General features: G+C 43.5%; 1 protein-coding gene and 1 long non-coding RNA gene across 2 annotated transcripts in view; one reads left to right on the forward strand and one right to left on the reverse strand.

Moving 5' to 3' along the window:
- Positions 1-219: 219 nt before the first annotated feature.
- Positions 220-6,931, reverse strand: LOC121067166. Its single transcript, XR_005818142.1, has 3 exons — positions 6,389-6,931; positions 3,183-3,356; positions 220-334 (listed from the first exon to the last, which is right to left on the reverse strand). It is a non-coding gene; the product is annotated as an uncharacterized LOC121067166 (long non-coding RNA).
- Positions 6,932-7,067: 136 nt separating this feature from the next.
- The window catches only part of WDR26 (WD repeat domain 26), a 33,638-nt gene continuing 25,595 nt past the window's right edge, over positions 7,068-15,110 (forward strand). Inside the window, 3 exon segments of the mRNA XM_040551320.1 lie at positions 7,068-7,764; positions 9,204-9,303; positions 9,436-9,492. Of these exon segments, the coding sequence (XP_040407254.1) occupies positions 7,412-7,764; positions 9,204-9,303; positions 9,436-9,492 (510 nt within the window). The 5' untranslated portion in view covers positions 7,068-7,411.

A 15,110-nucleotide genomic window follows, 5' to 3' on the forward strand; every position in this document is an offset into this window, starting at 1 on the left:
GAGGGGCCCAAAGCTGAACACTGTGCTAGAGGTGCGGCCTCACCAGAGCTGAGTACAGGGGGACACCTTTCAGATGACAGATTTGTTATAATTCATAACACTAGGTTCCAACTGTGACAACGTGGCAAATAGTACTACACATGGAAGCATGTCTATGTAGGCACTGAAATATGCCTTTGGGACCAAGCCTTTGGTCCCAATTTTGAAAATCTTACCTTTCCCCCTTCCAGCTGGAACTAATCCCCATCATGCCTCTCAGCGCCGTGTGGATACAGCAGGACATGCTCCACTCTCAGATGTGGCATTCGGAAGAAGTGCTATTAAATAGGAGGTGCTTAAATAAAAGACATTGGTATTTATAAAGAACTGGGAATGAATTCAGAAATTGTATAGGCCTAACTGACTATCTTGTATTAACATGCAGTGACAGATAAAAATAGAAATGGCAATATATAGCGTGTCCTTCCTATTAGTCAAACTGATAATGCCAAATGAATGTTAGTAAAGCCCTCCTATCATGCCATGTTTCAAAAACTCTCTTGGCATTCTTCTTTAAGAGAGAAGCCACAAAAGCATAAAGGTTTAATTTGCATGTATTTGAAATGACTATATTATTTACGAGGCAAAGATTCAAATAACTTATATTAGTCACCTCAAACAAATGTCAGTAAAAAATATGTCCACCTATATTCCACAGACTGTATCCTCTTGAAAAACAAACAAACAAAAACCAGCCAAATTAGAAAATTTGGGGACCATTACCTTTCCTATTTGAGAAACCAGGTTGTTTTATTACCTAAAGCCCAAATATTTTTGTCAAAGACAAAAATAAAAATAAAAAAAAATAGCAGGTATTTGAAACATTACAAGGTCTTAAGTATGAGTAGTAGTATCAGAGCTGATGCACTGTAAAACTTACAAATTCGGTGAAGTGGTGAAGATTTTTTACCATGTAAATGCATGGAGCCACATGAGTGCATTTTTTCTCTAACTTCATGGCTTTTTATTTCTAATGTAAATAATATGCAACAACAAGGATGGAGAAGTTTGTGCAGGAAGTTGTACTTTAAGCAAAGACACAGTTGCAGCAAAAACCAGTGACTTCACCTTAAGATAAGGAGCACTTAAATAGTAGTGCAATGACATTGTGACAATAACCTTTAATCTCTTGTCCAAAACATGTAAGGAGGGTCTGGTGGTTTGCATGCTTTTTTAAACATAGAGTTTGGAAAACCATATATTCCTGATTAAGAAGGAAAAAAAGATTACTAAGTAATCCCTGGGCTCCAAGGAGCTATTCACAATCTCAACATTAAGATATAATCTGCTGGTGATTACGTAATAACTTCCCCTCTCTGCCCATTTCAGAGTGGATATGCGATACTACAGCCAACATGCCTGGTCTTGAATTTTTAGTTCCAGGTGCAAGAGCTCATTGCAATATAACCCTCTAGAGAAAACAGGAAAAGGAGAGAGAAAGGACTACCATACATGTCACTCTGGGAGAGGCAGGGCACAATTCAATGGCTAGGCAACAGAAAGCGCAGTGTTACCCCACTCAGGGTTAAGCTCTAGGAGCTATGTAGGAGTTGGCAGCCACAATTACCAAGCCTGAAATAACAATTGCCTTGAGAGCCAGCACAAAGTAAAAGGCAGGGGAGCAACCCGCAAGTAAGAAAAGTAAAATAACTGCAACAATAGAATGATAAATCTAGTCTTGCACATAAACACCAATAACCCATCTGAGTTCTGGACACAAACTCTACACGCTAATATTAAGGACTATGCAGACTACAGGAGACATTCTAAACAATGGGCCTGGAAAACCCCACAGAACAAAATTAGCTCCTACTGCACACAAAGTCAGAGTGCGATTCAGTAAGTGTTAGAATTAACATTTATGCATATCAAGGTGTCAAGAAAAAAAAAAAGTGCAAGCATGCTGCTATTCTGCCTGTTGCAAGTGTGGAAACATCTCTTGATGACCTACCATCTTTCCAAATCCAGGCTACAAATAACTTTCTAGTGTATCTCAACGTGACTGATATACCACACTACACACAGACAGATTTTGCAGGCTGATATCTAGGGTAGTCCCAGACAGATAAATCATGCATGCAAAGCAAGCCTGACATGTAAGAGTCACAGCATATGCGATATTGTCTTGCTATACATGCTCAGAGAAGTTGCACAGTAAGTACAAGCCTAGCTTCAGACCTCTTGCACATGCATGCTTTATCTGCCCATGAAGATAAATTCAACTTGTCCCAATACATGGCATCCTGGGCATCCAGAAAGACATAGGAAAATGCATGTCATGTATGTTCTTTATATGAGAAGTTGTATTGACCACACGACAGATCGTCTTAAACAAGATATTCCATACTACATGGAACCTTCAGCACTTTCTGATATTTTTGTTACCATGTCATGTTGTGATTGCCTAGGAGAGTGCAGAGGTCATCATCAGTCTAATGCACATGACTTTGGTGGACAGAAGACATAGTGTGATTCCCTAATACTTAATTAAGTTGCAACAATAGCTCTAATGCCCTTATCTTTGCCAACACAGTGTCCTTACTGAAGCTTTGGGGCATAGTATCAGTAACCCCTGAGACATGACACTTATTGAGTCACCAATATTGCTCCCCCATACCACAGGGATTCTTCCAGGAAGTATATTTAGAATCGTAGCAAAAAATAAAGTTGGGAGAGATCCTCTGGAGGTCACTTATTCAACCTCTAGGTGTTTTCAAAGCTAGACAAGGTTGCTCAGAGCTTTGACCAGGGCCTTGTCCAGTCCAGTTTTTAGTACGTCCATGGATGGAAAGTCCACAGTCTCTCTGGGAACCTGTTCCAGTATATGACCACTTTCACTTTGAATTTTTTTCCTATGCACAGTTGGAATTTCTCCAGGTGCAACTTCTGATTTTTGTCTCGTCCTCTTGGTGCACACCCTGAAGAGAAGCCTTGTGCTGTCTTCTCTGTGATTCCCCTGGGGAAGCCGACCACTGCAGTTAGATCCTGCTGCAGTCAAACCCACTTCCTCAGCTTCTCCTTGTACACCACCTGCTCTAGCCCCTACCACCCTAGCAGCCTCTCCTGAACTTGCTCTAGCCTGCTCTATGTCTCTTGTACCGGAAGACCCCAAACTGGACACTGGATATCAAATGCGGACTCACCAGTGACACACAGAGAGCATATACCTGCTGGGTACACTGATAATGCAGCCCTGTAGGTGTTGAAATTCCCGTGCTGAACTTCCTTTGTCCACCAGGATGGGCAGTCTCCTAGTCTCCTTTTCTGCACTCTGCTACTGGCCACAGAAGCTAGGGAGATGCAGAAGGATTTTCTTCCTATAAAGGTCAAAGGAGGCATTGAGAATCTCAGCCTTTTCCTCACTCTTTACCACTAGGTCAGTGACTACTTCTACAGCAAATTTTCCTTCCCACATTTTTCTTCACCTTCCTTTTGCTGCTGTTCTTGTAAAAGCCCTTTTTGTTGCACCTCACATTTATTCTTTTTCTGTTTCAACTCCAGCCAAGCTTTGGCTTTCCAGACTCTGCTCCTTCACTAAAATACTGCCCATCTTCTGCATAAGGTGATGGCCCAGTGTGGTTTGCTTACAAATCCTCTATCTACTGACTGCTTTCTAGGAATGCTGTGTAAGAAAGGTGGTTGTTTTTCATCTGTGTCTCATCTTTTGAAAGTTACATGCATAGGCAGGTGTCTGTTCAAGCATTTATTTAGTTGTTACTATGAAAAAATGCCATTATTCTAAACCATTCTTTCTTCCTTTTTTTTGTTTTTAGTCGTTTTGCTTCCAGTAACCTCAAATTCAGTGCAGAAAAAAAGGAAAAGGAAACTGTGTGTACGGTGGTGGTGGTAAAGGCACAGGGGGTTGAAACTAGGTGATCTTTAAGGTAGGTGCCTTCCAACCCAATCCATTCTATGATCCTAAGTATACACACATGCATCTGACAAGAGGAATCAAATGGTTCCTTATGCTCATAGTGCAGCTTTGACTACTAACCCATCTCTCCATGATTTTCTCTATTTTGTAGCATTTCAGCTCTGCCTAAGCAGCTTCATATGATTACCATCAAAAAACCAGCCCCTTAATGAAAGAGTTCCTTCCTATTATTCAGATCTGGACTTCCTGCCCCATCCTCTAAAGCAAAACGTACTGTACTTCAGTAACATGGTTGATATCATCACAGCTGTATTTAAGGTTGCCTTTTTTTTTTCTTGTGGGTGTTTATAAATTTGTCAATTTTCATTGCTGAACTGTTACATCTCTTCTCTACTTTTGGGAAACTCTGAAGTTGTCTGGGTACAACGAATGCATACTTCATAATAAAGTCTTCTGACACAAGTGAGATGTGTTGTATTTAACTGTTGATTTGCCAAATTGCTTAATAGAAGCATGCTTATTTGGACTGCCATTAAATTGGTTGTCTCCCATGAGAGTGTGAAATAGAGGGTTCCAAATCAGTGCTCAAGTACTGAAACATTTCCCAAGCATGGTGTCATTGTCCCTTTCCCAGTTCTCCTTTTCCTTTCTGCATTATAAGGAGGAAGGTCTGCTAAGCCACAGACCTGTCTCAGGATCCCCTCTCGGTGATGAAGAGGAAAGAAAGGAGCAGGAACTTCTCCAGGAACTTTCCACACATGGGCTAGGATCTGGCTGAGGCACACTCTCCACACCAGGGGCTCTGAATCATTCTCCTACACTTTCATGTCAGCTGGGATCCTGAGAAACTTTCAAGTGTCGTGTCCCAGCTTCCCCTGGCACAGAAGCCAAGGGCCTGTGCCATTCCAACACCGAGCTTCTTCCTCCAGTTCTTTGTGTTTCTCCTGGGATATTTCCTCCCCCAGGGAAGGAAATGAGGCAGGGAGGGGGGTGTAAGAACTTTCACCGTGATTAATGCAGCAATATGTACCTCTTAAAAGCGATATTTTAGGTTCAACTCCAAACACTGCTCTTACTCCCTTAGAATATTTAATTGAAATGAGTGGGATATATTGCTACTCTGCAGGAGCCTTTCCCACCACGGATAGGTATATAGAGCTGCTTATCCATATATCACCGAGCTACAGTAAAGGGATTCTTCTTCTTTCATCACAGATGTGCTCTTCACAGACTCATCAGCATCTTTCCTCCTTCCAACTCCTCCAATGTGACTGACACAACACAGGAGTTGGTGTGTGGGAGCAGCAGGCTACATGCAGGTGATCAAAGCAGTGACTGATGAGGGAAGGCCAGGCTCTCCAGGCACTGCAAGAGGAGCACGGCAGATTAAAGCAGCTGAAGGAACAGTGTCACAAACTGGTAATGTTGGTAAAGGGCTTTCACTGGACACTGAGCAGGAAGGAATAACGGGCAACCTTTACCTTCTTGAAAAAACGCATAATGCTCCTTAGTTTGCTTTGTAAGGCATCTCCACAGGCTCTGTGTTGCTCTGGGTGCTGTTCCTGCAATCTTACCCCAAATCATTGGATTATAGACTCAATCTTGGCAACTGAAGAGTGAGAGGAATGAGGAAGATGACCTCAAGAATGAAGAAGAGACAGAGCAATGGAGATGAGAAGAGATAACAGCTGTGCTGAAGTGGCTAAAACACAAGCAATGCATTCTCCAATAGTGGCTGGTGAACTAAGGAATACAAAACCAAAACGGTCCTCTCTCTCTGGAAGACCAATGTTGAATTTAATCCTACAGCCACACCTGGGCAGAACTCTGTGTGACAAAGCTTTTTCCAGCCTCTCCCTCTGATTTAAGTGTGCTTCAGCTGTTACCAGTCAAATAGCTTTTGAGACCTATGAACAGGGGCAAGCTATGGTATCTACTTCAACTGTCTCCATGCAGTCTTGTTTTCTCTAGTTTCATCCTTTTGAAGTATTTTGTCTCTTCACAAACTTCTATGCTGGTCTTGAGGCATTTTCCCTCAGTCTGACTTCTTCAAAGTTGTACTCCAAAGAAAGCACTATTGTCCAAACTCATCTTTTTATCATTAATTGGAAATATTCAGTGTTCTTTAAACCTTGGTTTCTGAAAGCAGATGATTAGATGTTAATCTCTGCTTCCATTAATGAAAACACTTATTCTGCTCTGCATTTTGGAGGAAAGTTTGAAAGTATCAAAGATGAAAATTCCAGGCTCTAAAACCAAACAGCACACAACGTATTCTTTCAAGAGACTATTTTCAAACAGGATTTTACTTGTCTCATGACTTTTGACCAGAGGCTTGGCTATGGATTTCAGTTTCCATCACACAGGAGGCAGACATAAAGACTCCTCTGAGCAGAGACTGGAAACCCCAAAATGCCCAATGTCTTCTGACAGACTATCCTGGCAAACACGCCCCACGCCTCAACGCTTCTGTACCGTAAAATGTCAGATCCCGTACAGAAACACCATGTTCTCCCTCTTTGGTGCTAACACACATCACGACTGCAGAAGCCATGCCCGGGTCCGGGCCCTACCAGTGACCAACCTTGGCAACGAGAGGCCGCTACGTCGCCGGGTATTTCTCCTTTTTAAAACCAACCAAACGAAAACAACCCCAAAACCCCTCCTGATTGCTTCAGGAAATTTCCGTAAGCCCCCCCCCCCCACACCCTGGGGACGACCAGCTCCCAGCGAGGCGCCCCCGGCACACACCTTCACACCTCCCAGCCCCGGGCCCTACGTGCACCAGGCGGTGCCAGGCGGTACCCCCGGGCCGGGCCGGACGTCTCCAGCCGCGCCCCCGACCCCCCACCCCGCCGCCGGCCAGCAGCGGCCCGGGAGGCGGCCGTACCCCCCTGCCCCTATAGCGCCCGCACCCCACCCCCAGCCCCAGGCGGCGGAAGTGTGTGTAGGGGGCAGTATAGGAATTTCCTGTGACGTCCCGGCCCGGACTCCATTAGGCTGCAGCTGGGCTGAGAGGAGACAAACCCGGCGGGCAGCGAGCGGAGCGGGCCGGGCGCCTGGGGCTGCCGGGCGGGGGCTCAGGGCAGCGGCGGCCGCCATCGCCAGAGGGAGCCCCGAGCGGGCGGCGGCGCTGCCTCCGGGACCCCCGGGGGCACAGGGCCCCGCTCCGCCTCCCCTCACCCCCGCCGCCCCCCCCCCCCCCCCCCCTCGCCCCCCCGGCTTCCCACCACGGCCGCTCTCGGCGAGGAAACTCTGGCCTCCGCTTCCTCCTCCTCCGACTCGGACACCGGCGGAGCCTCCCCGCCCCCGCGGAAGAAAGCCCGGGCCTCCCCGGCGGCGGCGGCGGCGGAGGGAGCAGGAGAGCCCGGGGCTTCCGCGGGCAGAGCAGGCCTCACCTCGTCCCAGTCCCCCTCGCTCCCCGCCGGGCTCGCCCCCGCCGCCGCCCCGCTCAGAGGCAGCAGCAGCGGCAGCAGCGCTAGCAGCGGCGGCAGCGCCATGCAGGCCAACGGGGCAGGAGGGGGCCAGCAGCAGCAGCAGCCGCAGCTGCCGCAGGGCCCGGAGCTGGGCTGCCTGGGCGCCCAGAACGGCGAGGCCTCGGCGGGCACGACCGCCGGCGACCAGCTGGCGCACGCCAACGGGCTGCTGCCCTCGGCCAACAGCGGCGGCGGCAGCCCCGGCGGCCTCAGCGTCAACAACGGGGTGCCCGCCGCCGGGGGGCCCGGCCCGGCCGCCGCAGAGCTGGGGGGCGGCGGCGGCGGCAGCGCCCTGAAGAAGAAGAAGCGGCTCTCGCAGTCCGACGAGGACGTGATCCGGCTGATCGGGCAGCACCTCCACGGCCTGGGCCTCAAGTAAGTGGCCGCGGAGGCGGGGAAGGGCGAGGGGGAGCGCAGCTGGGGGCCGGGAGGGACCCCCCGCGCCGGGGCTGGGGCCGGGGGACCCCCCTCGCGTGTCGCCGTCCTGCGAGGGGAGGCCGCGGGGAGAGCTGGGGCGGTAGGAGGGCTGCCGGGCCCCTCGGCGGCCAGGAAGGGGCCTCCGGGGGCAAAAGCTGCGCTGTCGCTCCCCCGCGAGGGGGGAGCGGTGCGGGGGCAGCTCTCCGCGGGGCAGGGCCCCTGCCAAAATGGAGCCGGAGGCGCCTTCCCCTCGGCCGTGCCCGTCGCCTCTCGGAAGGGACAGGCCGGGAGCTTCCTGGGCCGGGGCCGGCAATATGGAAGTCGAGTGCGATAAGGCGGATCGATAGCGATGTGTTAGCGGGGGAGAAGTTAGCTGGGAAACGTAATGGTGCCCGCACAGCTGGGCGGAGGGGGTGGCTTTCTGCAGATGAGCTCCAAGGTTTCGCTTGTCAGCTGGCAGAAATTAAACTGTCACCGAAATAGGCCGTTTTGTTTCTGCGTGAAACCCTTCATCCCTGCAAACGGTGAAGGCCTTTGCAGATTTGTTCCGGCCACATGTTTTTGATAATAATCTTATTTGGGGACCGGGAGCGAGCGTATTGGATTTTGAAATCGGAATAAGGAAAATAATTTTACAGTGGAGTAAGGGAGGCCTAAGAATTTAATCACAACATTTGTGTGTGTGTGTGCACGTGAGTAAAGCTAAAGGCAACACGTCGTCATTTTGGAGCAGGAATTCAAAGTCTTCACGTAGCTACCGCAGAACAAGTCTTCAAAACACTGCGGGATGGGTCAATTATAAAGAACTTAGTACATAAAATAAATTGCCCCTGACACAAGAAGCAAGTTTACAGCAGCAGACAACTCGTGACTGTTCATAGACGACACCACAGTAAATAAGCTATTTTTAGTGTAAAAGGGGGAGGGCTTACAGGTTCACGAGTTTGTTTATTTTATTTTAAGGAGCCAGTCTTCTGATACATGATGAAGAAAAAATTAGGCCTGTTGTAGATGCAGTAGCTATCTGTGTTGTTTTATGGGAGGTGGGGAGGGGGGCAGGGATTAGTAGCCAGTAGCTAACAGGTTTATGGTCTGTCTCTTCCTTCATGAAGCCTATCTTCTATGCAGGGCTGGCTGTTTGTGGTGGCTGGTAAGTCACATACTTCATGGTACTTCAGTAAAGCTCTCAAACTAATTGATGACTTGTTTTAGACATAGGCAGCTGTTTACATGTCTCAGGCAACTGAGATAATCTTTTGGACAAGTGTCTGAATCTGGTCATAGTGTTCTTACTTTATTAAACTTACGTTTGAATATGGCTAACTGTTATCATAGCAGGCGGTGTATTTGTGAGGGTAAAACTGGTCGGGTTTTTTTACACTGTATCTCTCCTGCAGCCAGACTGTTGATCTTCTCATGCAAGAGTCAGGATGTCGTTTAGAACATCCTTCTGCTACCAAATTCCGCAATCATGTCATGGAAGGAGAATGGGATAAGGTAACGTAGGGATTATAGGACTGTATTAACCACTGTTTAAATTCATAGTATCTGTGAGAGTATTCAAAATTCACCCTCCTTATATACTTTTTGTTTTTTTTTTGTTTTTTTTTCTTATGCCAATTTCTGCAGGCTGAGAACGACCTGAATGAACTTAAGGCCTTAGTGCATTCTCCGCATGCAATTGTGGTAAGAGACACACTTGAACTCTTTCAGAGCTGAATAGCTGGACTAGCTGTAGTAGTATAATCTTGTACTATGGAGCTAGTTGTCCATAGTTCTTGTTTTCTTTTTTAAGTGGCTTGCATGCTGTCTCAAACATCACAATAATTTTAACTTTTAATTCACTTTTGGAATGTGAGATAGGAGGTCCAAAAGTATTAAGACTAGTATTTGGTGTACTGAATGTTTAAATGTTGTTAGGCATAGTTAACAGATAAAATATAAATCCTCTAACAGTCCTAAAATAAGTCAGTTTCCATAGAAATTGCTTATGTTGAATACTAATTTCAAATTTGAAATAATTCTCACAATTGCTGTCTTTATTGGAGTTAGGTTTTCTTAAGGAAAGAGAAAAATTTGGAAGTAAAAGTAATACAAACGTGGAGTTGGCATTGTAATAGCACATCCCATGAATATAGAGGCTGCTATAGAACATGAACAATACTGTTGCTTTTCCAGATGGCTTCTAAAGAGCAAATGTATTGCTGTTTGGGATTTTGTTTAGAGCTTTTTCTCTTTGGGTGGCTTTTTTCAAAGATGAACCTAGAAATAGACATTTGCAGGTCCTGTGACTTGACAATTACAACGGCTGTTACAATTTCTGTTACTTTGAGGAAAGTGTTTCTTGGTTTGTTTTTTTTCTGTCTTGAAGTCAAAAATGACTGCTTAGCTCTGTGGACTGCTTGTTCTGCTGTGTTTATTTCTTGATTTTAATGATGTGAAGTTAGGACAACCACGGTTACTTAGGACGAAAAAAAGTGGCAATGTTTTTTGAAGTGTCTGTGCCTGTAAACAATGAAGAATCAGCTGATGGCTGCTTAGTTCTACTTCTAGCTGATTCATTTGTTGTCAAGACTATTTCCTGTCTGGTGGGGGAGGGAGAGAAAGAGAGAGAACAGGAAGTGAAGTAGGAAAAACAGATGTTTAACAAAACATCAGAGAAGTTCTACTTGAAAAGTTCACATTCTGTTCTGTTAATCTGACCAAAGCTTAACGCTTCTTAATTAGACCAGTTGTACACTTTTTCCTATCTCGAAGACTTGATGAAAGTAAGATTTACTGTTCAGATAGTTCAGAATATCGCATGCAGCTTTTGATAGCTTATGAAGACTGAAAGTATAAAACCACTGTGCATGAATATGAATGTGGTCATTTGAAGCAAATTTTTTCATGTTTTTAACTTTGGAAGTTAACAAGTTTCTTCATAGTATTCAAGTGCTTTATGCCTCTGAGAGTTGAGAGGGTTTAACTGTATCACCACTGTACTCTTCAGAAAAACTTACTGGGGGGGAAGGGACACTTGTCATCTGCTATCTTGGACAGCTTTGAAAGCATGCTCCTGTTCTTTAATGTTGATGTTTAGCTGCTTGAATAAAACTTGGTACAATACAGATACGTGATTTAAACTGAATTTTACCTAAGGCAAATATTAACTGTTTAAGTCATTCTCTTTTATCTAAATTTTATCTGATTGAAGACAGATAAGTCTTAAACATTCTGTGTCTTCTTTAATATGACAATGATAATTTGCAAGGATAAGTACAGTTCTCTCTATCCTCACCCCCCTTCTTCCATGTTTTCTTGTATGCGATTTGAGATGATGGGTGGGAATTATTGTAGTCAGCAACTGGAAAACTAGCACAAGACCATTACAGGTAAGAAGGGATGCTTTATACTCTGTAGGTAATCCAGACTGCAGTGAAGACAGAGCTAATGAAGATGACATGTCCAAACAAGATGCTGCTGCTCGTTTTCAAAAACAGAAAATGAGATTTTTGGTTTTGTTTGACTCCTGACCTGTTACTCATACTGTATGACTGGATGTCTTAAAAATGTGTGCGTACAAGAAGAATGGGTACCTAGAAGCTTAGATGACGCAGTGTTTAACAAAGTAGGGTGTGTGTGGTTTGTATGATTTTTTTATGTGACCTGGTTAAAATAACCAGGATATATAACTTCTTTTGAAATGTCTATTCAGTGAAGGGGTGATATATGTACTTTGAAAACTCTACTTCTGTTTTAGTTCCTGTGTTTCTGCAAGGTGCTATAAGTTCTACAGTTGATAACACTGATGATGAAATGTCTGCTCTCAGTTTGTAAACTTTTGATGGCGTTTTAAAAAGTGGTGTGTGGATGTATGTGTGGGAAGTCTACTATTTCTGTTTGCATCAACACAACTGACGGCTGTATACTATCAGTATAGTCTGATTAGTCATGTTTATTTTTCCAGCATATAAGATACAGCTGTCTTGAGACAAACTGTAGGAAAACCTCCGAGTTGGTTCAAGTATGATAATTACAATTTTTCCTTTGGTTACAGGTAGGAAATATAATCTGTAAGCCAGCCCAATGTTTTGCTTAGTGTAGGGCTACTCAGGCATACTATAACATCTCTCTTGGGTAACTAATTGGCCGTAGGAAGGAATCACGTGTAATTATAGTCTAGAATATACTTTTCAGTTGTCTGCGCTTTGCTTCTTCTCACTTATTTGGGTTTTCCCCAAGTTCTGGAAGTATACAACCTGCAGCAGGCAATACAACATAGGCTACCTGTCTTGTCATGTGAGTGAAGTGCTCCACCTGCCTGTAGGGTGTCTCTCTTGCTACCAGCATTAGGGGCAGTTCCCCATCGGAATGAGTTACTTTTTAAGTGACATGACTTGGTATGGTTGAAGCCTTGTTAAATTCTATAGGGCAGAAAATAGTCTGGCATTATTTCTATTTTTTTATTATTTCTATTTTCATCAATTATTCTTACATTACCAAATCTTACGTTTAAGTTTGGGATGGTTTTAAGTGTTTTTATTTATCTGTGTTGTACTTCTACAAGACTATCAAAGTACTAAAGATACAAGTAGTCGAAAACGGAGTTCTAGTGCTGCAGGTCTATAAGCAGATAACTACTGTGTTGAGTGTATGTCTTGAAACATCAGGTGATGATTTGAGCATGTCTTTTGGTTACCTTTTTCATTTCAAAGAAGAACTGTTTCAGCAGCATTTGTGTTTATTTTGAACTATCAACTCTTAGTGCAGTAATGAAATTGTTTTGGAACTTGTCAAGATATGGAGGTCATAAATAACAAAATCTAATCCTTAAAATTGGGTTCTTACGTGTCTTAGTCTTTAAACTCCTGAAGATTTGCTACTGTAACCAGCGATCAGAATGGCTTATTTTCTTGACTATGGTGGGATTCTTGTCCTGTCATTTTTTAGTTATTTTGCTGAGGCTTTTACCTTTTTAGTTAGTACTGGTGAATAGTGCTTCAGTTAGTGCTGGTGTATATAAAACTTTCTAGAACTTAGGCTCTGCAAGGGGCTTTATTACAAATAGTGAAGAACTAAACATATGTGTTAGTAATTGAAGGCTGTAGTTTGGAGAAAGCAAAATGCTAATAGTATGTACACTTAAACCAGACCAAAACCACAACTCTAGTTCTATTAATTCTGTCTTCATTTTGTCCCAGGATGACCAGAGGCTCAGCTTACACTTCTATAATAGCTTCTGGAAACAGTGAAGTGATGCACTTTATCCTCTTCCGCTCTATAGAGTTGAAAGACAGGATGAAGTGGTACTAACTGAACAAGAATAGTCACACTGCTATGATGATACTGTTGTATTGGGATTCTTCCATGGCTTCTGTAGATTGAAGAATCTTTGCTATAAGCTAAGTGATGGTAGTATCTGGATTTAAGTTCTTCAGCAGTGAAGAGTGTAATGATGTTGAATTTCCATTGCAAATGCTGAAATGAGAACAACAAATCCCAGGCACTTGTGTTATATTGTATGTGGTCTAATTTGGATTATAATAATTCTCATTTCCGTTTTTCAGAAGTCAGCTAACGAATCTGGATAATGAGTAAGCTGTATTTGTGCGTGCATTGCATCTGATCAGTTTTATGCTGTGTTCCACTTAAATAGTGGGGTTTCTGTTTTTACTCCACAGTTGTTAACATTATAACTGATTCTTTTTCATCCTAGAAGAAATTCCTTGGGCTCTAGAAAAGATGTTGTACTCTAAGTGAAGTACTTCTACCGTAAGAAGATGGTATTGCAAGTAGTTAGCAGCGCTATTACTAGGGTATATAGAAGTAGTTGAGAGAAAATGAAGGCAAAAGTAACATACTCAGTGAAATGTTTGTTAGACAAGAGACAGTAGTTGCACAAAAATCAGTGGTAGGAGGGAAGGAGTGTCCTGATATCAAAAATGGTTTGAAATACAAGGTCATTGAAGTCTGACTCTTTGCTTTAAGGAGGCTGTATTCATAGTGTTGTTTGAGCATGCTGTAGGGTAAGTTTTGGAGCACTTATCAAAATAGTATAGGAAATCAATTTAGTTTCCCTATCAACACTTTCGATAGCATAAAGGCAGGGACTGCATTCTACAATTTAAAGCTGATTATCTTTTATTCTCATTCTCCATTATGTTAACAGTAGACTTTTACATGAAGCGTATGGTACTACATTGTTTTGGATGCTTTTGTATTCTTAATATGCCAAAGTTGCACATGGCACTGTGATTTTTCTTAATTTATATTTTCTAAACCAAAACTGAAGTATGTTTCTCTGGATGACTTGGCAACAGCATTCTGCATGGTAGAGTTCCTGTAATGGTTCCGTGCAATTGGAATTGGGATTGTCAATGCAAAAAATGTTTCGTAGGTTTTTCTTGTGTTTTTTTAAACTTTCCTCTGAAGAAATGAAATTGACATGCCAAGCTCTAAAAGTATAAGAGGGAGTAATTAGTAACCATATATGTATCTGCCTTTAAGGAAAAAGACAATATAAATTTAGTAAGCACTATATGTAGAGACTAGAGAAGAAGAGTTGGAGGAGTTATAGTTTCTGTTACAAACTGGAAATATGAGGCAATTTTTACGTGGTTATCATCAATGTCAGGTGACAAAGAGGAAAGAAAAACTGTATGTGACTACTGTCTGAGCACCTTCATGCATCCTTCTGAGCTTGTACACAGCTAGGAAAGGAAGCTCTTATCCCTCCTGCTGCTGCTATATAAGCAAACAGCATGAGGTCTGCTGGCCTAGTGCATGGAATCAACCACTGAGGTCAGTGTGGTTTTTTGGTTTTGTTTGTTTTTAGTTCTCTACATATCTCCAAAACACTATAAAGCTGCTGTTTTACCTGGAGGAGGGAAAGAAAGAAACAAACAAAAAAAAAACAACTGTGCAGTGATACTCTGTTTTCACATATAGTTCTAACAATTCCAAATAAACTGAAGAGATGGATAGGGAATGTAATATAGGAATGCCTATCACATAGAGAACAACAGAGTGCTGCAGACATGTTTGAACATAAATCACCTTTTCTCTGCAATGTTTTATGCTTCACAAAGTGGTGAGGTAATTTAATAGCATTGTATATAGAAATACTATTCTTTTGCAGAACTGAATATCTCTGGAAGTTGAAATTGCTTTGTTCTTTAACTTTAGTTTTTACAGCTTTGAAGCCTTAAACTTTCATGTAAATGTTAACAGGACAGGGACATCTTAAACTTCCAATTAGCCCTTTATTTAAGGAGGCTAGCAGTGTGTTTGAAACTAACAAGTAAACATTGACCAAATATGAG

Source organism: Cygnus olor, chromosome 3 (assembly GCF_009769625.2).
Source record: "Cygnus olor isolate bCygOlo1 chromosome 3, bCygOlo1.pri.v2, whole genome shotgun sequence".
Classification (NCBI taxonomy): Eukaryota; Metazoa; Chordata; class Aves; order Anseriformes; family Anatidae; genus Cygnus; species Cygnus olor.